Source organism: Marmota flaviventris, chromosome 1, assembly GCF_047511675.1.
Source record: "Marmota flaviventris isolate mMarFla1 chromosome 1, mMarFla1.hap1, whole genome shotgun sequence".
In the NCBI taxonomy this organism is placed as follows: domain Eukaryota; kingdom Metazoa; phylum Chordata; class Mammalia; order Rodentia; family Sciuridae; genus Marmota; species Marmota flaviventris.
Genome location: NC_092498.1, coordinates 9,226,552 through 9,250,281, shown reverse-complemented (window position 1 = coordinate 9,250,281; position 23,730 = coordinate 9,226,552). Strand labels below are relative to the sequence as shown.

The 23,730-nt window shown below is 37.9% G+C and overlaps 1 protein-coding gene across 1 annotated transcript in view; it reads left to right on the top strand.

The window, feature by feature from the left end:
* Positions 1-23,730, top strand: part of Cntnap2 (contactin associated protein 2) — a 1,323,006-nt gene that overhangs the window by 280,740 nt on the left and 1,018,536 nt on the right. The window contains exons 7-8 of the mRNA XM_071605412.1: positions 3,721-3,864; positions 6,511-6,775. Coding sequence (XP_071461513.1) covers positions 3,721-3,864; positions 6,511-6,775 — 409 coding nt within the window. The remainder of the gene's footprint in view (positions 1-3,720; positions 3,865-6,510; positions 6,776-23,730) is intronic.

Below are 23,730 nucleotides of genomic sequence, written 5' to 3'. Positions count from 1 at the left end.
CGTCTATGCACCGTACCACGTTTGGAAACCTCAGCCATGGTTAACGATCTCTGGAATGTATTCATTAGGAAGAGACAGTAGGGAGAAATTTACATTTACCGAGAAAAAGTTAGGATAGACCAACATTTGTCTCTTTGTAAAGCTACTGCCTGGTAACTTTCCTCTTAGACACTGCTGTTATTGGCATTCTCTGTAGTAAAAGTAGTTGAACTTACCTTTTTATTTATATACATTTATCTTAATATGAAGAGACTCATTTTGCTTATTTGTTTAGGAGAGTCTAGGTACTACGCTGAAGTCAATCTCCCTGTATTGTCACACACATCTCCTGGATGCATCCACATAGAAACCAGTCTCATGTCTACATAGGCCGCATGAAAATTAGCTGCAAACCTAAACTAGTATGAATCCTATAACGCTTCTCCTGAAGTATTTGAAGTCTAGCCTAAAGGATCAGAAACCTGATCTTATCTTCACAAAACCTGGAAATGTCCTGCTTCCCTGAAATTCCATAGTTTCAGTTCTTCCATAAGAAGGCTAAGGACCTTCTTGGCCAAAGGTCTGAGGCCAAGGGCATTGAGGCTTAAAGATGAGGGTGCACTGGTAAACACCTCACAACAGGCTCCCTCTAGGGAGGAAGGAGAAGAATGCACTGGTTTGGGGGTTTTTTGGAATTTCCTGATTTTTATAGGGGATATACCCCGTCGTCATTGATATCATGTTAGCAACTTGATAGCACGGAACAGGGAGTTGGAAAGAGGTTCCCATTAGCACACTCTTATACAATATTTGCATCATATAGGTAAATAAGCATACGTAATCTCAAAAACGTACATGACTGTAAAATGTAGACATGAATTCTGAGGAGACATTAATTTTCTATTTATGTAATCTCTTTGGTTTAACTTTACATAATTCAACTCTAATGATGACTCTGTTTGAAATCAGTTCTCCTGAACCACTCTGAGGAGGATCCATGTCAGGGGTAGAATGTACATCACCTGTCACCATCACCAGAGGGGCACATCCTTAAACAGGCATAATGTGCCTCTTTGCACCTCACGTGACTCAGTGAGGAAGAGGTCTTGTGGAAGAGCATCTGAATTCCCCTCCTTCCTCCCTGTCTGCTGCTGTATTGTATCCTGAAGTGGGTCAGGTGCCGTTTGCTTACAAGCTACTGGCAACATGGTGGCCTGGGGTGGGTATGGAGCTGTGGGTATGGAGCTATGGAAATGTGCTTTGTGCCATTTTTCCTCCTCTGAGCCAGTGAAACCAAAGGGTGGGATGGTAAACTGGAGTTTGGCCTGGACTTTGTCTGCTTTTCAGTTGAACACCAGGACATGCCCACCGTGGATATTAAATCTTTGTCCTTTGCAATGTAGTTGTGCTTGGAAGGAGGGAAGAGATGGCTACTGTCCACTGAAGAATGGCTAACTAACTGGATAGGATTATAGAGAAAATCAATGACATAGGCTCACATAGGACCAGAAGCCTGGGCTCAATCCCTCTCTGATCTCACTGGTCTGTGATGGTGTAACTCACATTCCCCTACCATAAGATGAATATAATAGCATATGTCTCCTAGGGTTAACTGAGGAGGCAACAGAAAATTATAGAAAGAAATACGTTTGTGTATGTATGCTTCAAATCTTCGAACAGGTTGATAAGTGTTGTCTGTTGACTTGGAAGCAACGTACCCAACTGAAAATCATTATTTTCCCTAAAGACAGTGGGACAAAACATACTTAGATGTATCTAGTAGTCTGTACTATACTTTATACTTTGTAGCTAATAAAATTGTAAATGCAGTAATATCTTTAGAAGCAAGGTTATTGGATGGTGATCTCATTCATAAGACTACTATAAGAGACAGAAAAACATGATTGTTATTCTGACAAACACCACAATTTTTTACTATCAGAATAATTAGAATGCATGGAAGTACTCTGTGGTCCAGTTGCAAAAATACATAACTAGAAATAATGACAACCTAATGTTACATTATTATTACATAAGGAATTGGGATTAGAACCTACTCAATTTTAGGAATCTGTTAACTTGAGGCAGTGATACTTCAGCTGGTGCCTTCCTTGGGGTAGGGCATGTGCCTATGGTTGTTGAAAGCAGAAAAACCATAAGGAACTTTGAATCATTATCCCTAAGGCAAAAAGATGCCTTTGAGTAAAGAAACCATGTATACCGAGGAGTAAAACAATAATTTAAACCAGTATTTAGTAATATTATTAAAACACGAAGCTATGTGTCATCAAACACAGATTTTAAAACTGCCCATTCTGGAAGAATCGATAGAACAAGTTGCAGACAGGAAATATAGCACTCCATTTTAGTATCTGCAGTTATTACCATTGATGTCATGTACAAGTTCATAGGACCTAATAGGGTCCTTTTGGTGCACCTGGAAAGTATCTTCCCAATAATTTTACCACTTTAGATTACTTTGTGTTTCTCTTTTTATAGTTTCCTTACTCTTTTCTATATGTTTTCACTTTTGCTCAGCTTTCTCCTTCTCATCCTACCTAAGGATTCTGGGGCAAATGACCCAAAGTCAACTAACAATAATTAATAATTTTAAGTGAGGTTTTTCTGAACACTGCTTCAGAAACTATCATTAATTTGATTTTTTCCTTAAAACTAATTAAGTGTTCAAAATGCCAAGACACCAAATTGGACTTACTACAACTCTTCTAGAACACAAAAGACATTTTGCCTTACGTTTCAGATATGAAATCTTGACTTTAAAAATGTCTCTACTGTTGTTTTTACTTATAGAAATGACAGAAAAAAATGATAATGATAACACTGATAAAAATAATTATAAGATAAATTACCATCTGGATTATGTGTCTTGATAATACAACTATGATTAGTACTGGGATTTATTTCCTAATACACTATTAATAGTATATGTCCTTCCTGGCAGTACAGATATTAAGTCTAACTTTGTATTGCATGTATTTAATGCTGTAAATAGACCAAATATACATGAAAATTACACATCTCCTTCTATAAGCAATAATAGTGCCCAAAGGAACATATTAAGAGGTATTGGCCTTATTCCTTAGAATTTTGAAGATTTTATGAATTTGGAATATCTTTATGCCTATACAGTTCAACTTACAGCCCCCAAATTCCAAGTCCCTAGTAAATATACTAATGATATTTGTAGAACTCTGATCTATACTCAAGATATGTCCAATGAACTTATGACTCTTTCCATCATTAGACTACAGTAAATCTACAGAGAGTAAATACAATATTCCTTCCTTTGGGCTGCAGTTTTATCAGCTTATTATGTTAGTGTTAGTTATCTCAAGATGACTAGAAGCATTTATTGACAATATGTCTTTGAATGATAAACATGAAAAATATATTTTTAATATTACTTGATAAAAGAAGTTAGGTAGATAAAATCTTTTGAAACAATGCTAGGAAACTTTATAAAATGCCTTTGGGGGTTACAAAAATGCAAGATGTTGTTGCTACTTTATTTTCCAAGTTATAATCTAATTATCAGAATTAACGAATTCCATTATGCACTTCAATAACAACATAATGTAATAAGCAAAAGATTTGGTAGGAAAACATTTCAATGCTTGTATGTTTTGATTGAGATAAAGATACCTGACTTTGTACTCATAATTTTTCTGGTTTATTGCAATATGGTAAAAATATTTACATTTAATTTTTTTTTTCTTAAAGATAACTTTTGGAGGCATTCCTTTCTCTGGAAAGCCAAGTTCCAGTAGTAGAAAGAATTTTAAAGGCTGCATGGAAAGCATTAACTACAATGGCATCAACATTACTGATCTTGCCAGAAGGAAGAAATTAGAGCCATCAAACGTGGTAAGCATTTGCACCCCCCAAAATACTGGTCCCTAAAAAGAGAACATTTTTTAGTGAAGTACTGAACAGCCAACACCAACTCATAGTATTTTTTTATCAAGTTTGTGTTGGGTTCAACAGTATCAAAAATATTAAAGTTAGCTGAAATTGTGTAGGCACTTGCCATACTCAGAATAGATAATGGCTTTTGGTTTAAACTAATCTGAACTATAGGTAGCATTTGTTCAGTGGGAGCAGAGAACAGCAGGGATGGTGCTTTTGGATCCATGGCAGGAGAGCAAAAGTCCTTCAGCAGGAGTGTTCTCCTGACAGGTCAGCAGCCCTTGATTGGCAGCACTGTGTTCTTAGATGTCTGGGTATAAAGGGCCTTGTTTCTCCCATAGGGTTTCATTCAACATTTTAATGGCCTTAAACCAGGAACTTTAATATATTAAGTTTTGTACTTTTGAAGGTTTGTTCAAATAGGTAAATAAATACCCTTCTTGTCAATGCTGTAACCATAATAAATGTCATGCAATTAAAGTTCCATTACCCTTGGATAACAAAAGCTGGGCCACAGGAGCAGATTAGCAGCTTTCTTCTGGCTCATGAGTGAGTTGGTTCCAGGTTTCACTAGATTCTAGGAAGAAGAACAAAAATCAGACACCATCTCAGCATACCTGCCTGTCTATGGCCCTGCTGAAGATCCCTGAAAGATGTTAGCTTAAACATTGAGTATGGGGGGTTAGCCCTGGTTCTGCAATGCCAGGATCTACTTCAACACAGAACTGTCATATGGGAAGCCTAGAAGCTAGACACCCCCCACATTTGAGAGCCATGGAAAGAGATGATATCATGAGTGTTTACACTGTGCCCTGAAAGAACTCTGAGGGCCTTGTCACCCACCATGGGAGGTTATGGTGCCCACAGTGATTGAACAAATGAATATCCCTAGTTGCTGGGATTGCAGACATGTTCCACTGTTCCTGGCCATACATGCTATTTTAAGTTTTGAATAAAACAGCACCAGAGTCTTTTTGTTTCTGTAGGAAGCATTGGTCAAACTGGAAAGGTGTAAAATCCAAATCATCAGCATGCTGTTTTCGTTATTTGTACCTTTAAGAAGAGTCAAATGTTATTTCTGTCCAAACCTCTTTGGTATTTGGGTGTTCCCATTCAGTACCCAAACTACAGAGAATTGTTCCACAGAGTCTCATTCCAAAATTAACTTTAACAGTGAAATATGTTGCAATTATAAATTTTCTTTCAAGCCAGAATAGCACAAATATTTTATAAAATACAAACAATCTACAAATATATTCTATTTTAACAAAAAATTGCATGAACGGACATAGAATAAACATTCAGATCAAAATATATATGCATATTGAAAATTTTAGGTAGGGTGGAGACAAATAGCACATTTTCAATGAACCCTACAAAGGCAAATATTTATATGAGAAATTGTTTGCAATGATGTCAGGTGCTGATATTTCAATGAAATTGACTCAGCACTCATTCAACTTCCTCTCTCAACACACCGGTTTCCTCATTGTATACCAAGCCCAGAGTCAGCACTGTTAGGAAGGATCTTTACATTTCCTGAGAGGCAATCCCCACAGCATAGGTGTGTGGGCAATTATAACATCTCATTTGTTATGCATAGGCAAAGTGAAAAATGCTTGCATAGAAAAGCAAGCATTTAAAAACAATCATTTTTGAAGGTACAGAGCAAATTTAATTTGAATATTAATTCAGAAAGACAACCGACCTTAGATTTAGTGGTTAATGTGCTAAAATGTAATGACCAGGCATCTGGGGTATATATGTGGTATTGAGAGGAAGACAGAGAGAGAGAGAGAGAGAGAGAGCTGATGAAAATGTTATCAAATTACTTTCCTTAAAATAATATGGTAGTATAACAAAATCAGAACCATATGTGTATTTCCAGACTTTTAAATAAAAGGTACTCGGCACTGGAATATAAAATTCTGTGCATCTAAATGGTAAATTAATTGTCTTTTATACCGAAGTACATTTATACAATAGTTCTATAAAGAATGCATTGTGATATAAACACACATCATGTGAATTTAAGTGGACTTTTTGAATTGGTAACAAAATAATCATAACTATACAGATGTTAAACAATTAATACTAATTCATATATGTAGATAAAACCTGAGGATATTTGCCTGCAAATATCAAATTAATATATAGCAAACAAATAAGCATAGTTCCCATAGAGACCAGACTAAGTTGTCTATTAATGACCATTGATATTGACCATAAAGAAGATGGCAGGCACATTCTGATGATCTCTGTTGTATCAGCAGTATTGCTGTCTTTGGAAGGTCCAGTGTCCACAATGAAGTCCATGACCCAGGTATACACACTGCATCCTGAGGTCAGCCCATCACATCAGGCTGTCAGTCTCATCATAGGCGATGCTTATCGCTGCCTCTACCATAGAGCCAATGGCCACTTGCTACTGAATGCTAGGTCTTATGCTCAGGGAGATTTAGAAGGGTGCATCCAGCCATGCTCCTTGTTCAGGTTGGCTCAGATTCAGACTATAGGGTTTGTAGAACTATGCCTTTGCCAAGTCTTACATGGATTTTTATTGTATTACGCATTTGCCCAGTAACATGCCTTTCTGTTTTATAGGGAAATTTGAGTTTCTCTTGTGTGGAGCCCTATACGGTACCCGTCTTTTTCAATGCTACAAGTTACCTGGAGGTACCTGGACGCCTTGACCAGGACCTGTTTTCAGTCAGTTTCCAGTTCAGGACCTGGAACCCCAATGGTCTCCTGCTCTTCAGTCACTTTGCCGATAATTTGGGCAACGTGGAAATCGACCTCACAGAGAGCAAAGTGGCCGTCCACATCAATGTCACGCAGACCAAGATGAGTCAGATTGACATTTCCTCAGGTCAGTGAGATCCCTTTGGCATTTGCTTCTGAAACTGCTCCAGTGGTTCTCAACACTAAAGCTGTGGGAACCATGCTCATGTTCTGTTTTAAATTGGGGGGTTCCATGTTCATAATTACACTTTAATTCAGATGCTTGAGATCGTTGCTCGCTGGCCTGAGTGCTGATTGAACAAGGGAAATTGAAAATGGCAAAAAGGGTGAGGTGGGGGCAGGAAGGAAGTTGGTGGAGATGGACTTGAGTATGGACTTCCTCTAATCCTCACAAATGCTAGTTCACAGTTAATACAGGGATCACTAGTCCCCTGAGGGAATATTTTATGTTTAAAAACAGAGAAGGTGTGTACCACCATGAACAGTTTCTGGTATCTTTTGACTTTATGGACATTCGAGTACCTTTTTCTAATAGTGACAAGATTATGTTGATATTTAATTAGAAGTTTAAAGGACTATTCAGCTTCCTAAATCAAAACTCCCAAGTGATCCTGCTAAATCTATAGAAATTGGCCAGAAAAGAATTGAACTAGAGGTGAACACAAAGTGGAATGAGAAAACGTGGACCAACTGCAGGAAGACTGACTGGCTTAACTATATAGGATGATTTTTAAACTTTGTGGTATAGTGATATGATAAACTGAGGCTCAGGTCGTTCATAAGACTTATCAGTCTTGGAACATTTTCTGATATGGTATAAGGAAAGCTGATATTTCCAAATTTGAGAAAACAAAGAAAACTTAAGCACATTGTAGAGTTCATAAATAATATTTTACCAATTTCTTTACATATTTCTTGCAATATATGTGTTTATTTTGTGAAGAACATATTAGAGATAGGAGACAGAGAGAAAGCTAGCATTTACTGAGCACCCGGTACAGATACGGCAAGTAGTGAGAAAGGGATTTGGGACAGAGACTCAAGCGCACCCCAGGTTTTGATTTCTCCATGAGCCCCATTCAGTCCTGAGGTGCTGGGCACACACCTGAGCAGTTTTTGACACACTATGTGACTGTAGCCGCCAGAGTTCCTCCTAGGCTATAAGCACTGGAGTGGACAGGCCCAGCTTCTCTCTCTTTAGCTCTTGACACAGTACCTGAAGAGGTGCCCAAGAGCATTTGTCAAGTTCAGTACTTCAGCCCTTTGAACTGGGGCTCAGTCACAGAATATCTCCTGCCCAAGAACCAGTGTTTTCTTGTAAAGTGGGCTGTGTGCTTCTTCTGGCTTGGCTATGTGGACTCTAACGGGGAAGGATTCAAAGAGGATGCCCAAACTGCCCCTTCAGAGATGCCTCAGGAGTACTGACATCTAAGGCTGTTGTAAAGTACCTAGGTATTCACTTTCTCTATATTTGCTGTAAGTTTTCCCTTTTCCCTGAATGTGCATTCAAAATGACTGATCAACCATATTTGATCATTTCTTCCCTGTGTAAGCTCGTCTGGGGAGATTTAAAGCAAATAGAAAATATCTGGAGAGACTAAAATAAGACAAAACAAATACACATAAATGTTTACTAGAGTTGAAAAACACCCCACTGTTAGGATTAAAGATTCTTTTCTAACAACTAAACACATAGAAATATTAGTGTGATATCTTGCCTCCTGGCATTCTTTGAGCAAACCCAACTTGCTGCTGGGTTTCCAGGTGGCAGGAACCATTGGATTTGAAATAATGCAACCTTAAATATAGTGATTTACAAACATGTATTAACTTGATTTGGTCTAATTTAAGACTCCAAGATGGTCCTACATAATTGAAGCTATGTTTGAAAAATAGAAAGAATGAACAAAGGAATCCAATTTGTGACAGCTAACTTACCGCAATAGGTTTACTTAAAGATGATAAAATAGGTTTTAGAATGTTGGTCAGTTTAACTAAGAATTTGGGGAAATTAAAGGAAACTGATCTAAAATCTGAATATTTCTGGAGCCTTAGTTCAATGATTATACCATAGTGTTTCTCATATTTCCTTTTTATGCATATACACATAGAGGAGATAAGGACTTATTAGATATATTAGTGTGAAAAAATAGAACAAATCTACCAAAAAAAATTGTGTCTTACACTCATTCTTTCTAAAAGTACATATGGAGTTCATAGAAGAAAATTTCATCTGAATTTTACCAAATTCAATTAAATGTATAAATCACTTAGTATAAGAAATAACACTGAGAAAACCATCTAAGAAACAGTCATTTGCATTAATTAACAAAGGAAGGATATATACATTTCACTTCTACCTCACTCTTACCAGCATGAACACTGAAGAATGTCAAACCATTTTATTTCCTTTTGGAAATACCTTCTTTGCAAAATTTCTGAAAATGTAGAAGATCTAGCAGAGAGATATACCACTATTTGAATTTTGTTGTATACACTGAATACAGTAGTGTATCGAGAGGTCAGTATAGAGACACTCAGGAATGGTTTGTGTCCACTTGTGACTTGGTTTGGATTTTTAGTTAATATGTTCTGTGTTCCAGGATGAAGGTCACTCGGTGAACTCAAAACCCTCTATTTTTTATTCTGTCTGGATAATGTTGTCCTTGGGGATTAATATAAAATAAATCTCATAAGTAAGAGAATATTCCATAGATTGCTCACACTTTCCTTGTGTCTTCCCCTCCAGGTTGTATTTTCTTGTCAATATAAATTGGGTATTTTCTTTTCTCTGATTTTTCTACTAAAAACATTGACATTGCCCACTGCAATGATTGCATGCTCTAAAACTGGTTTGGCAAACATTGGCCCACAAATTTGCCTTCTCATTGGAACAGTTGGAATTTTTACGAGTTCTATTTTCCTGTGGTTATTTAGTGCATAATCCATTTGGAAAACTAAATTAAGCTTCCATGAACAATATTGTAATTTAATTAGAGTTGCAAAAAAAGTATTAATATCTGATATGTAACCCAAAACAAAAATAAAAACACATACCCACTATTTGAAATAAGGTTGTTAATGCAAAATGTCTCAATTACAAACAAATATTTAGAAGAATACACAGTCTTGGTGTTTCTATATTAATAAGGTCATAAAATGTGATTTAACATGTAAAGAGTGGAAAGAAGATGATTGTAACTATTGACCCCTTTCATTTATGTCTAAACAAAGACTTTCAGAAGAGCTGGTCTGAACATGCCCTGCTCCTAAATCCACTGTGTGGCTGAGCTTGAGTGTTCGAATCCCCTTGTTCTGATTATGTAGAAGTTGGTGCCATTTTACTGCTGATGCTTTAGAAACATGTACACAGCAAAGATCATCTTTGTTTGAATTTCTATCTCCACTGAAAATCTTCTGCATTTCATTTTATTTAGGTTGTGCCTTAGTGAAATTTTCTTTATAAACTGTGAGTGTGATTTGGGTGATATAGGAAGAGGCCATGCTGTCTGGGTCTGGTATGACTAGGGACATGGTGGCAAGTGCTGGAAGCTTCCAGTTTGATCTGGGCACTACCCGTGATACTATCTTAAGCAAGAGGGTACCTCTTCTCTGTAGACAGCACATTAGTAGTTCCTTAAAGGATGAATTCATGCTAGTTTCCAAAGTTCAGTAATAACTTGCATTGTGAGGAATTTTGTTCATCATATAAATTTTTTTTTAATGATACAAGTTTGTATGTTTTAATTGTTTACCAGGAAATGATTTCCAGCTCTATGATTTCGACCTGCTGATATTAATATTTCTTAAATAAATTTTCATAACCCAAAAGTTAAATAATGTATACAGAGGCATCACTTCACATATTTCAAGTGATTTATTTTAGAATGTTTCATAAAGCAAATTCATTGGAAGATTGTTTTAGTAACACATAGAATCTTCTTTAAGTTTAAACCATAAATTATGAGAAGCTTTGAAAATGTTAATCCCCTTTGACCTATTGAATTTGAATCATTCTGAGTGAGGTAACAGAGAGTTATCTCAGCATGTATACAATAAGAAAAATAACTTGAAATGGACTAGTGATGTTACAGAGTGTATACTTAGGTGAAATTCTACCATGTCAGTATAAATAATGTTCCTCAAGTCAAATTTAATACCCTGGGAAAACATAATACTAAGAATAAAAATGTTTATAAAAAATATAAGTAGAATATGGCCCAAACTTTATTTATTTATTTGTTTGTTTATTTAGGTACTAGGGATTGAAGTCAGGGGTATTCCATCACTGAGCTACTTCTCCAGCCCTATTTTGTAATTCATTTAGAGACAGGGTCTCACTGAGTTGCTTAGCACCTCACTTTTGCTGAGGCTGGCTTTAAACTGGGGGTCCTCCTGCCTCAGCCTCCTGAGCTGCTGGGATTAAAGGCATGCACCACCATACCCAGCCCAAACAATATTTTTATAAATAAATAGATAGCTTGAAGGTAAGAATAAAATCAGATCTGAATAATTATTGATGATTACCCATAATTGGTGAGTTATCAGTTATTTTATTAACTTGTTAACATAACTTCCTAATATTTGTATTTTACAGTTATCAATTAGTATTTAAAAATAAGCATATTATAAAATAATAGGGAAAATGCTATTTCTGAAAAGTATAATGCTTAACAATATTACAAGTGGAAAATTCCCTAGAGTAAGTTATATCAATTTAACAATTATAGTTTCCCTGCTTACTTAGAAGCATATTTTTAAGAAGACGATTTTGAAGAATTTTGTCCCTAAATAATAAGCTCCAACTTAATTCCTTAATGGTGTTTATGCAACAAATAGAGCATTTGTATTCAGATACCAAAAATCAGAAGATTTGGTCTATGATCATTTTTTCTAAAATATACATAACAGATTTTGAACAAATGCCCCATCTTTCATGTAGTCTTAAAATTATTTTATGCATAGATAGAAAAATACATACACATATGCACAAGACTTTTTCCTTAAAACCATAGCCAACAATCAAGGAGCAGTGTAGTGTACTTATGTCTTAATGATGAGTCAGTATATCGAATCTCTTTATTTCCAAGTAATCTACATGATTTGCATCTACGCATGAGTGACCTAAAATTCATCTTTCGATTGTCTTTCTTTTTGATGAGCTCATACTTCTCTTAGAACTTCCAGCAAAACCCAGATCCATCATTTTGAGACACTGGAGACAAAACCAGCTCTGGGGTCTCCATGGGAACACAGAGCCTAGGGAAGTCCCATTCATGGGGCAGGGTTCCTGGGGTATCTAGACCTCTAGATGTAAATACAGATGTCCGTGGACATATCCTCAGCACATTTTGCTGATTGATTCCCCCCGATTCACAAGTAGACTTGCTGTGAGCACCGCATGGTGTCAAGTCACACACTGTGGAGTGAATGGCATGTTGTTCCGGGGTGTTTCCACTGCGACGACTTTCTATTACATTTTGATTCCCACCAGGCTGTACCATCACCATGCAAGCTGAGTGGAAATTCACTTTTAATTATACTTCAGCGCAGGCTGGTGCACTTTTCACAATAGATGCATTGTATTCCAAGATGAAAGAAAAAGAAAAAGGCTGGGGGTAGTTTGTGGTATTAGTATTGACTTATTCTTTAGAAAGCACAGGGGACACATTAATTTATAATCACACTCCAGGATGCCTATCCATTCTAGTTTCTGCAGGGTTTGGGGGCCTTTAGCAATGCTCTTTGCCTTTTTTTAAAGGGAGGATGAATAAAACATGATGATATGTGAGTGTTGTATATGAGTGAAAGAGAGAATGAGAGAGCATTTTTTTAAATTGAAAAGACATGATCAATTTTACTCAACTTGATGGGTGAAATGTAGGTAAAATGTGCCAATGGGGTCAGATACTGTTTTTCAAGCTTCAGTTTATTTTACAAATAACTGATCAGGGAGGGGAAATAATATCAGATATCACTAGTAAAAACTATGAGAATAAAAAAATGATGAAAGATCACTGAAGAACATAGCTCAGAAACCCCATAGGTAATGTGCATACATGTGTTGTTGGAGATACTTTCAGAACAAGGATACAGAGGGGCACAGAACAAATGAGCTTTGTCAAAGAGGCTGCCTTCCCTACCATTCCATTAATGTGCAGGGGTTGGAACTGTGCAGAGGAGCTGAAATGTTGGCTAGTGATAATTAATGACTGTTAGACTTCATCAATCTAGAGTTATATAATAGGAAGATATCTAAGTCAACTTTGGATAATTTGGTCACTGAGTATTTTTTTTGGAGGTAACACAACAGTTTGGATATGATGCAATCAGGATTATTGACCTCCATAATCATAATAATTAAGAAAAAATAAGTCAATAGCTTTGGATTGGACTCTTCCCCTTCAATCCTCCCCTTCCCTCATTAACCTCAGGATGGGAAGTATCCTAGGGTAATCAGCTTGACTAAGAGATTCACATTGTCAGATAGCAGCATCTGTGATCACTTACATTTTTTTCATAAGTTTCACATGATCTGTGAAAAATGTAGCCTGACTGGGTTATCTGTTGCTTGGGCATGATTGCTAATGGAGATGAGATTTGTGTGGGAAGAGATCCCACAGTCTCTGGTGAGACTAGGTTGGGAACCTCTGCAAGGAATGATATAAGTTGACCAAATGAGTCCTCTGGCTACCAATGTGGTGTTTAGCCCCCTATCTTTCTTAGTCTCTATTTATAAAAGCTCTTTGCAAGAAAATTTGCAGGGATTCACACAGTACTGCTTAGAAAGTAGCTGCCTTTGGCAAACATTTGCATGAAGAAATAATTATGTATCTTGTCCCATCTTTAATCATGACTCATTTTCATGATTTATTTTATTCCACTTCACTTCCCTTGAGACTTCTCTAACCTGAGCACAGACCATATTTCTGGCACCTGCAGTTTTGCTCTACTTCTGAGTTCTTTTTCTCTCTTCCAGCAACTGCTTTTGCCCACTCACTCTCCATAGTACAATTTTTACAATTAAAATTCTGCCTAGATCTTTGCTATAGCATTTATTAACAAATGATGTTACCTAAAAGATGCAGATGATCTTCCTTTTACATCTGCTCTTCCATAAGCTCTGTCAGTCTTTCTTTTAGCACATTGAGATGTGGAGAATACTCTCAGAGCCTGGATCCCTAGGATGGAACCCCTGTGCAGAGGCGGAGATCTTGCTCACCCTGGACATATCACCATGCTGCAGCTCTCTGCCTGGACATTTGAAATATTGCTTCCCTCTGATTTCCCTGTATTCTTCCTCTCTCACATTCCGATTCCCTGCCATTTTGTTTTTAACCCTCACATTACTGACTTGAGTCTAAGCGGGAATCTTCTATTGTTCATGAGTATTGCTTATTTCTTTGGGCATGAATTTTAGCTACTTCCCAACCTAAAATGCATCTGTCAATCCCTGTGCCAATTCTCAGTCTCCCCGATTTTCTCTGTCATCTAATTCCCATTTTTCTTGGTGTGTATGTGTGTGTGTGTGTGTGTGTGTGAGAGAGAGAGAGAGAGAGAGAGAGAGGTAGAGAGAGATAGAGAGAGAGAAGTAGGTTGTTAGTTCGTTGGAGGAAATATTGGAATCAGGGTAACAGTGAAGTGTGCACAATCCCCCAGCTCTTAGTTTTGGTTGAACAGGCCCCTGGTCAGCTGATCCCATGTCCAGGAGTCCAGCAGTGAAGAGCTCACCCCTGTAATGTTCTACATAATTATAGGGTTGGGACTCCCCAGAGCCCAGCAGCTGACATCAGCCACCTCTTCCATTGTGCTTCCTTAGACCTGCTGAGCCAGTTCTCTACTGGGCTGCTACAGGAGGACATGAGGCCCCAGGGCCATCCAGACATGCCTCTCCTGCGATGAAGGATGGTGACTGTGATAATGGCTAATGCTTTTGAAGGACTGTGCCCATCACTGTGCTAAATCAATTATATTAATTATCTAGTTTAAGGCCCATAGACCTCCAAAGTTAGGTGCTATTGAGAAACCTTCCTTGTAACTCCCTGATATTGGTGGTGAAATCATTCTTCTAATGACCCAAGTTCAAAACCTAGAGAAAAACTGAATTTTGTCCTCCATCTCTGCCTGGCACATGGAATGACTCAACAGTCCCCAGCAGTTCTGTTGAAGAGCTCACCCATCCATCATCTCCTCACCTTAGTCAAAAATACATCGCCAGTAAAGATAATCAAGGTCACCTGAACTGTCAGAGCCAACGCGTCTTCCGTCACTGATCTATTTACTATGGCACAGGCGTTATGAGCTTGGGCTCTGGGGCCAGACTGTCCACTGGGTGATACTAATTTCACTCTTGCCCTGCTCCAGTTCACTGTTTAAACAAACATAATGCATCAAGTCACTTAATTCTCTCAGCAACTCCTCCAGAGAGAGTCCACGATCATCTGTCTGCATTCTACAGATGAAGGAACAGAGGCACAGAAATGAGCAACACCCCAGCCTTCTCAAGCTGGTTAATTCCAGAGTTTGAGGAGGATTCCAGGAAATTCCAGCCTAAGGTCAGACTCTTGGGCACTCGGTGGTACAGTGCTCACGTGCTTTCGACGCTTTGGTTCTTGTTCATGTGGGATCAGGTGCGGTGACGGTGCCTCCAAAACACCTGTGGGATTCAGCCCCAGCAGTAGTGGTGCTCTTCTCCTGGCTCATCGGTCTGTGCTAAAACGTGCTAAAATCATCTCCCTTGTTTCTATCCTCCCCCACACTATTCCAGTTTATATTTCTAAAATGCAAAGGGACTATTTTATTATTTCCCATTACCTAAAGGATAAATTTTAGTTTCATATCATGCCACACAAGAGCATGTACAAACGGAACCCAACTAGAGTATGTGGCCTCAATTTTTCTGCTAAACACATTGTATTCTGACTATTTTCCATGATATGCGAGGAATCCCTCCCTCTGTGCAGCCTCTTGACAAACTCCTGGTGACCTTTCAAGGCCCATTTTTTGGTGTCTTTTCCATTTCTCAACCCCAGGGAACAATTACCCATCCTTTACTTCACATCTTGAATAATAATGATTTTTCTTTGTTCCATTCTAAATCACAAACCTCAACTGCCATATCTCACTCATATCTGTATTCCTAACACTTATTACAACACTTGTCAGAAAATAGATGATCAATACTTTCATCTTTGCTTTTTTATTTAGTTGAATTTACACTTGAACCATCACAGTTTCCTTGTGCTTCTCTCTGTTCCTGCCACTCGAAGAAAGACCATTCCACACATCCCCACCTGATTAAAATTCCAAAATACCTGCTTTGCTGGTTCATGTCCTTACCTGAAAATTTTTCCAAGAATCCCTAAATTTTCAAAACTGAGTCTCATGTGTCCTCCATAGACATCCTGAATGTCCCCCCATGAACTCAACCCTTCTATAATTTTAAATTGCTCTTATTGTTTTCAGTTGATTGATTCTTTTTTTTTAATTTTTATTGTTGGTTGTTCAAAACATTACATAGTTCTTGATATATCATATTTCACACTTTGATTCAAGTGGGTTATGATTCTTAATTCTTTTCCCTTGTTTGATTTATTACATAGTTCAGACATTTGACTACTCTTAAAATGCTCAGTCTCCTAAAGCTTTAAGGACAATAAACCCACCCTTCCTTCCTCCCCACCTCAAGCTTAGCATGATCTTACATGTGGCATGTTTCCAAAGAGCCTGTTGATTGACTTATTCTAATGAGCTATCTCCAAGTTGGTTTAAACTGTAACTTCATTATTCTGTTGTCTTTATCAATTTATAGGAACCAAATTCCTTGTGAAAGAAATGTGCTAGTATCTCAGAGGAAATAATTGCTTGACTGTGGGAGGCTAATGTGTGTGAAATTGATCAGGACCTGAATTTTGATTAGAGACTTTTATAGTAAGAAGAATTTTTTTAAGGAGATATTGAAGCCTAGAGCTGTGCTGGGTAAACTATTTTATGAATAAAATTAAAGCCTATATACGTTTTCCAACAAATGTATTCTCAAAAGCACAACTTGAAGTCAAACCTTGAAATTACTCATATTCCCTTTGTATTTATTTTTTTTCCACACAGAATACAAAAAAAGAAATGTGCATGATTAAAATTAATTTAGCTTTCTTCTCTTCAGGCTTGGGGATGCATTCTATGTGATAACTCCAGGGATTAAAAGGGGATCAGAGATTTTTCTGCCTTCTCTGTGAGCCTTGCTTTCAAGTCAGTTGTACACTGGGTTAAGGCAGAGGCTGTCCACTTGCAAGAGCCTGGTGCGATTTGTCCAGGACGTCGTCGTTTCTGGATGATCCAATCTTGTTGTCTCTGAGTTCCTTTACCTGGGCGGTCCAGCCAGTCATGTTATTGAGAGGTAAATAGTAAAGCAAATTTCAGAGTAACTTCATAGTCACTCCATGTCATGTGGAGTCGTAGCTCTCACGCTCACTGTTCTTCCCTTCCAACCCCAGCACATGTGGGGTTCACATGAGACCAGGCAGTGTTTGTCTACTCGATACATGTCTGTCATATGTCCACGGCACCTATAGTGAACATGTTTTAGTGATGGTGGGAAAAAACAGTTAATACGTGTTCTGCTTTTCTCCATCATCTTTGTAATACAATGTTATGTAGGAAAATGGAAATATCTGGATCATGTTGGAATATTCAGTGGCAGGTAAGTGTCCAACATTCCCTATCCCCAGAGTTACTAGACCCTGTTTCTTGCAGGATAATCCGAGCCAAAGGCATACATGGCAAATGATTTGTTCGTAAACAAACAAGGGGCTCCATAGTCTCTAGGAGAAATATTTCCCAACTGAAAGAAAAAGCAGGTGCACTATATACAGTACTTTACTGCCCACAGCAGTTTGGGTACACACAGTGCAATTGACTACAGAGAATAGCCAGTAGCATCGTTGTTGAAAAAACAGAGGATTGTGAACTCTGTTCCTATGGATGAGGGAATGCTGAGCAGTGTCAAGTTGCTGGAGGTATTGTGCAAGTGTGTGTGCATGTGGGTGTGTGTGCACATTTGAGAAGAATTTTTAATCTTCAATGAAGTAAAAGCCTTAAACTTCAATAATTGTTTCTAATGGAAGGTTATCATGTTTCTATTTGCCATGTTTGAATGAATAGAATAGAGAAGACCGAGACAGGAAAATGTGATATTCAGGAAGCCAGAATCGTAGCTCATCTAGATCTTGTATAAAGCGTAGGTTTCCTTCATTCCCTATTCTCAAACATTTAAGCATTTACTATTAAGCAACAAAAATGATCATTTCTAACTTTTCTAATTTCCCTTTATTAACTATTAATTCAGTCATAACAAGTAATATGGATAATTGGGGAGAAGAAATCTTGAGGGGCAGGTCTGCTAAAGCAATGGGTCTCCAAGGGTTGATGTTGAACCCTGAGGCTTGTTTGGTAACATCTGAAGACATCTTTCATTGTCACAGCTGGGGGTGGAGGAGAGGGCACTGCTGGCACCTATGGGTAGAGGCCAAGTAACCTGCTAAGTATCCCAGAAAAAAACAGTCAGTAATTCAACCCACCCATCTAACAATCAACAAAGACTTATTTTGCACCCAATATCCATAGTGCTGAGGCTGAGAACTCTGATCTGAGGGACTCCCCTATTTTACTACAAAAGCTGAGCATGTTGTAAGGAGAAGGTAACTTACCCACCAAGCTAAACAACTAGAGAACAGATTTAACCAAGCTGTTTCTTGAGGTCTCATTTAGGTCCATTGAGAGATTTGATTGCTTTATCACTTGCTCTATGTTGTTATAGTTTCTTCTTTTCCCTCCCAACATTTATGCTTTGGAAAAATCCCAGAGTTTTCTCTTATGTTTTTATTGTAGAATCTTCACCCTTCAAAACGACAAAAAGACTTTGTGGATTCTTCTCTCATGTAATCACAACTAACCATACTGAGAGCAAGTTCTCACAGTAAAACATGTATGCATTATTCCAAATCATAGATGTTGGTTTTTTCACAAACTCTGAGCTCTATTTTTTCTAAATACAGACTTCTTCTAGACCTCACTTCACCACGACTTGAGCCTTTTATTTTCATCAGCAATAGGCACAACAAATGTCTGTGTGTGCCCTTGGCACAATAGTCACCAAAACAGCCCTAATGTTTTATTATCATTTTGCTATGTATGACTCCTGAGGTGGCATTCCTTTTCTGTAGATGCCCAATAGAGGCCTTCTACTACCTTTGCTTCCCTCTACTACTCTGTTGGGAGAATCATAGGACAGATGGAGAAAAATCATCCTTCATGGCCATCCTCCCACCTAGCTGATGTGTGATTCCAGGGCAGAGTGTAGACCACCGCACATCACAGATAGACATTCACCCACACTCCTTCCTTTCCTCCGTCATCTTTGTAACATGATGAGTACCAAATATGTCAAGCATTAAGGACTGCACCCTCATTGTACTACATAAGTATATAAATATATGTAGATTACAATAAAAACCTTAAAGGCTTTTATTAACAATATATGTCTCAAAGGTATTGTGTGAGTGTGTGCAAGTGTATGATATGTGTATTACCACATGTCATTCAAACGTGGTAAATGGAGATATGATAGCCCTCAATTAGAAACAAAATTATTGAATTTCATTGGTTTTACTTCATTAAAGATTAAAGGTTCTTTTCACGTATGCACACAAACACACCCACACTCTCACACAATACCTATTAGACATGGGGTAACTGTGTGGCAAACAGCAGAGAACATGAACTATAAGCTTGGACACTAAATATGAGTAAAGGTCAAGCTCTAAGAGGACAAGCCTAATAGAGGCCTTATAACTTGAAAGCATTGGACTGTTCAAGGTGTGTAAAAATGGACAAGAATGAAGAAATTAGTTTGTAGAGGTAGATGGAAACCAGAAGGTGTAATAAACTATGGTAAGAATTTAGAATTGGAAACCATTGAAGAATTTCTTCTCAAGCAAGTGACGTGTAATTTTTCAGTGATCTCTCTGCTTTTTATGTAGATAATAGAACAGATGGACGGACGGACGGACGGATGGATGGATGGATGGATGGATGGATGGATGCATAATGGATGGACACTTGGTTGAACAGATACACAGATGGATAGATTGACATGGATGGATGGGCAGGTGGATAGACAGGTAGATGAATGGATACATGGATATATATATATGGGTGTATAGATAGACGATAGAATAGAAAACAGATTATAAAACGGGATTAGAGAGAAAAGAATGGGGGAAAGATGCTGAGGCAGAGAATACCTGCATGGCTCACATACATGTAATGATAATTTTAACTACAATGATAACTCTGGAGATGGAAAAAAAGATACAATCTTTGAAAAAACAACATTTAAAATGTAGAACCCCCAGCACCTGGCAATAGCTAATGTGTGAAGTGTGAAATAAAAGTGAGAATCGGGACCGACATGCAGATTCCTCACATCATTAGCTGAGTAGAGAGCAAGCCACATTTGATGTGGAAACAAATGAGAAGTATTTTTTTGAAAAGAGTCAATTTCAGTTTTGGACAGGTTACATTTTAGACACCTGCTTTATATTTACATGGTCAGGTTTCAGTCAGGGATGTAGTCTAGAGCTCAGAAGAGGCAGGGCCAGAGGAACTCCAGTGTTACCAGCATATGTATGGGATTAAATCACTAAGTAACCGCAGAGAGACGGAGACAAACCAAGCCTGTAGGAACTTCTTCTTTCAAAATTTGGAAAGAGAAAGAAAGCCAACAAGGGTATAGAGTGACAATTAGGCAAGAAGAGAATGTGCTATCCTGGAAGTCGAGGAGGATGGTTCCTCAAGAACAGTAGTTCAACTATTATTAAAAAGAAAAGCGTGGCCTGGGGATATAGCTCACTTGGTAGGGTGCTCATATCACATGCACAAGGCCCTGGGTTCAATCCTCAGCACCATACATAAAAAAAGCGTAATAAACCTAAGTGTTCAGCTCCATGATGAGCATGCACAATCTAGACCTCGTCCAGCTCAAGGTGGATGTGTATGTAGCGCGAGAATTAGACCCCAGCATCAACTTGATGATTTTGTGGAAGGCTCAGAAAAGACAGGTGCCATTTCCACTGAATAGAGAAGGCCTACACTATTGCTGTTTAAAAACTAAAGTATTGCCATATATTTATAGTTGTCGATGTTGATTCCTTGTCTACTCTTTACTCCATCCACACTCCCTGAGGGGTGTCACAATCAGTATGCTCAAAGGGTGAAACTCAGAAATAAGAAAAAGTAGGTAAGCAAACAGAGAGATGGTATCCTAAGGAAATGAATAGGAAATATTTGGAATGATGACTGATGGGAAATGAGAGGGGAAAATGGAACCTTCCAGAACCCAGAAGGAACTGCAAAGAAATGGAGCATTAACCCAGATAGGTTTTTTATTGTCCATGAAATCCAACAAATAGAAAATATAGAACATGTAACAAGAGGCACTCTGTGAGACATATTAGGTGCTTGATATATTTTACCTCATATAATTGTCAAAACAGATGCTGAATGTGAACATTCATGCTTTTGTAGAGAGGAACCTAAAGCTTATAAAGCCACAAAATTCTTTAAGTTCTGCAGTGGCAGAGGGAGTACTTGAGATAACACTGGCTCTATTCCTCAATCCATGCTAGAGAAAAACAATGAAGATATACCAAATGTTCCAAAAGCTAGGGAAAAAAAATAGGATATCAAGTAAAACCAAGGATAAGTAAGAGAATTGCTGTATGAGTATAGGTAGGTTCTCCTTTATGAGGTGAGACACTGAGAAATAGAAATAGAGAAAATGATATTAAAGTGACATACACCTAGTGCACAAGGTGTTGAATAATAAATGCTCAAATAGAACCAAATATAAGCTAAACTTTTTCCAGCCAGTCCTTTGAAATAACTTCTCTAGTAGATGACAACTCAAATATTTACATCTTGTCTGTTTATTGCAGGCCAAATCTCATCTAGTGGCCTGAGCTTAGTACTACATTCTTCACTTCATTTTCATTTGGGCGAGCATCTCTATTTTGTTTCTTTGCCAACAATTTTATGGGAAGAATTTTTTGAAAGGGCAAAAATAAAACAAACAAACACAAAACCTGCACACACAAAACACAACTTTGATGCAGCCTGCATTTGGCACTCTGTCTTGTTTAGCAATCCAAGAGATGATGATTCCTGTTAGGGAGTGTTTTAGCAGCTCGCCCCTGTGTTTCCGCAGCTGTTGAACACACTCCACCAGTGCACAGCGACGCCAGGGCAGCTGGGTCCAATCCTTGGCCCTCAGGCACCAACTGGGAAAGGAGCTGTCTTTGAAAACCTTCCTTGTTTGTTTCTAGCTCTGGGTGTACTCAATGCACCCCTACTCCTTGTCCCTGATGCAGCAGTGGGAAAGCTGAGCTGCACTGGCCTATGCCAATGGGAAATGGCAGGAACTGGCATATCTTGTGGCCCCAAATCTGTGTCTTGCATTTACGATCAGTGACAATGTGTGGTACCCAGCATAAGCACTTAGCAGCAAAGATGTCTACATGTACACAGAAGATAAACTCTGCTTCAGGAAGCTACGTATTAATCTAGGCACATTGAAACTGCTTTAAAACAGAAAAAGAAAACCTAAGTATTAACTTTTTTTTTTTTTTTTTGCTTCTGCCTTCCACTCACTTAAATAATGGAAATACATTGCACAGTTAAAAGAGAAGGAATAGCGTGTCCTGCCTAAAAATGGGTTCATGAGTACAGTTGCTCCTTTGTGAAGTTAGGCAGTAAAAACGTGAGAGATAAGCAGATAAAATGATAATAAAGTCACCTGTATTTATTGTAAAAATACAACCAAATTGAGTGTGAATCCTAAATGTGTGTGCTCAAATCTACCTTACATTTAAATTTACCTGTCAACTACTCACTCACCGTCAAATGGGATGATGGTGATTCTGCCTCTTGGACTCCCCATGAGAACTGAGTGTGGGATGATTACAAGGGTAAATGGCTACTGGAAATATCAGGTTGTCCCGTGGCTATTAATATGTTACTTTACTGATCTTGGCAATATGGGAAACAAAAGAACAGAGTCAGTAACTTAAGAAATTTACAATATGGATGAAGAGATAAATGAGTGAACATTGAACTTATCATGAGTTTTGAAAACATGATTACATTGAATAGTTAAATAACAGATTTGTAATCATTTTTTATTTGTTCTTTCTATATATGCATGGCAGTAGAGTATATTTTGACATACATACATGGAGTACAACTTCTCAACTTGTGGTTGTACATATGTGGAGATGCACTATTCGTGTATTCATATATAAGCATAGGAAATTATGTCTGATTCATTCTGCTGTCTTTCCTATTCCTATGCCCCTATATTCCCTTCCCTTGTCTAATCCAGTGAATTTCTAGGCTTCCCTCCCCCTTTATTATCATGTGTTAGCATCTGCATATCAGAGGGAACATTCAGCCTTTGGGTTTTGGGGGGATTGCCTTATTTCACTGAGCATGATAGTCTCCCCTTCCATCCTTTTTGGGGAAAATGCCATTATTTCATTTTTATGACTGAGTAATATTTCAGTAATATTACTTTGTGTATATATACCACAGTTTCTTTATCCATTCATCTATTGAAGAACACTAGGTTGGTTCCATAGTTTAGCGATTGTGAATTGAGCTGCTATAAACATTGGCATGGCTGCCTCACTGTAGTATGCTGATTTTAAGTCCTTTGGGTATAAACCAAGGAGTAAGATAACTGGGTCATATGGTGGTTCCATTCCGAGTTTTCTGAGAAATCTCCATACTGCTTTCCATATTGGTTGTACCAATTTGCAGTCCCACCAGCAGTGTATGAGTGTACCTATTTCCATACATCCTCACCAACATTTATTGTTGCTTGTATTTTTGATGACTGCCATTCTGACTGGAATGAGATGAGATCTTAGTGTAGTTTTAATTTGAATTTCTCTAATTGCTAGAGATGTTGAACATTTTTTTCATATATTTTGTGGATAGATCATATTTCTTCTTTTGTGAAGTGTCTGT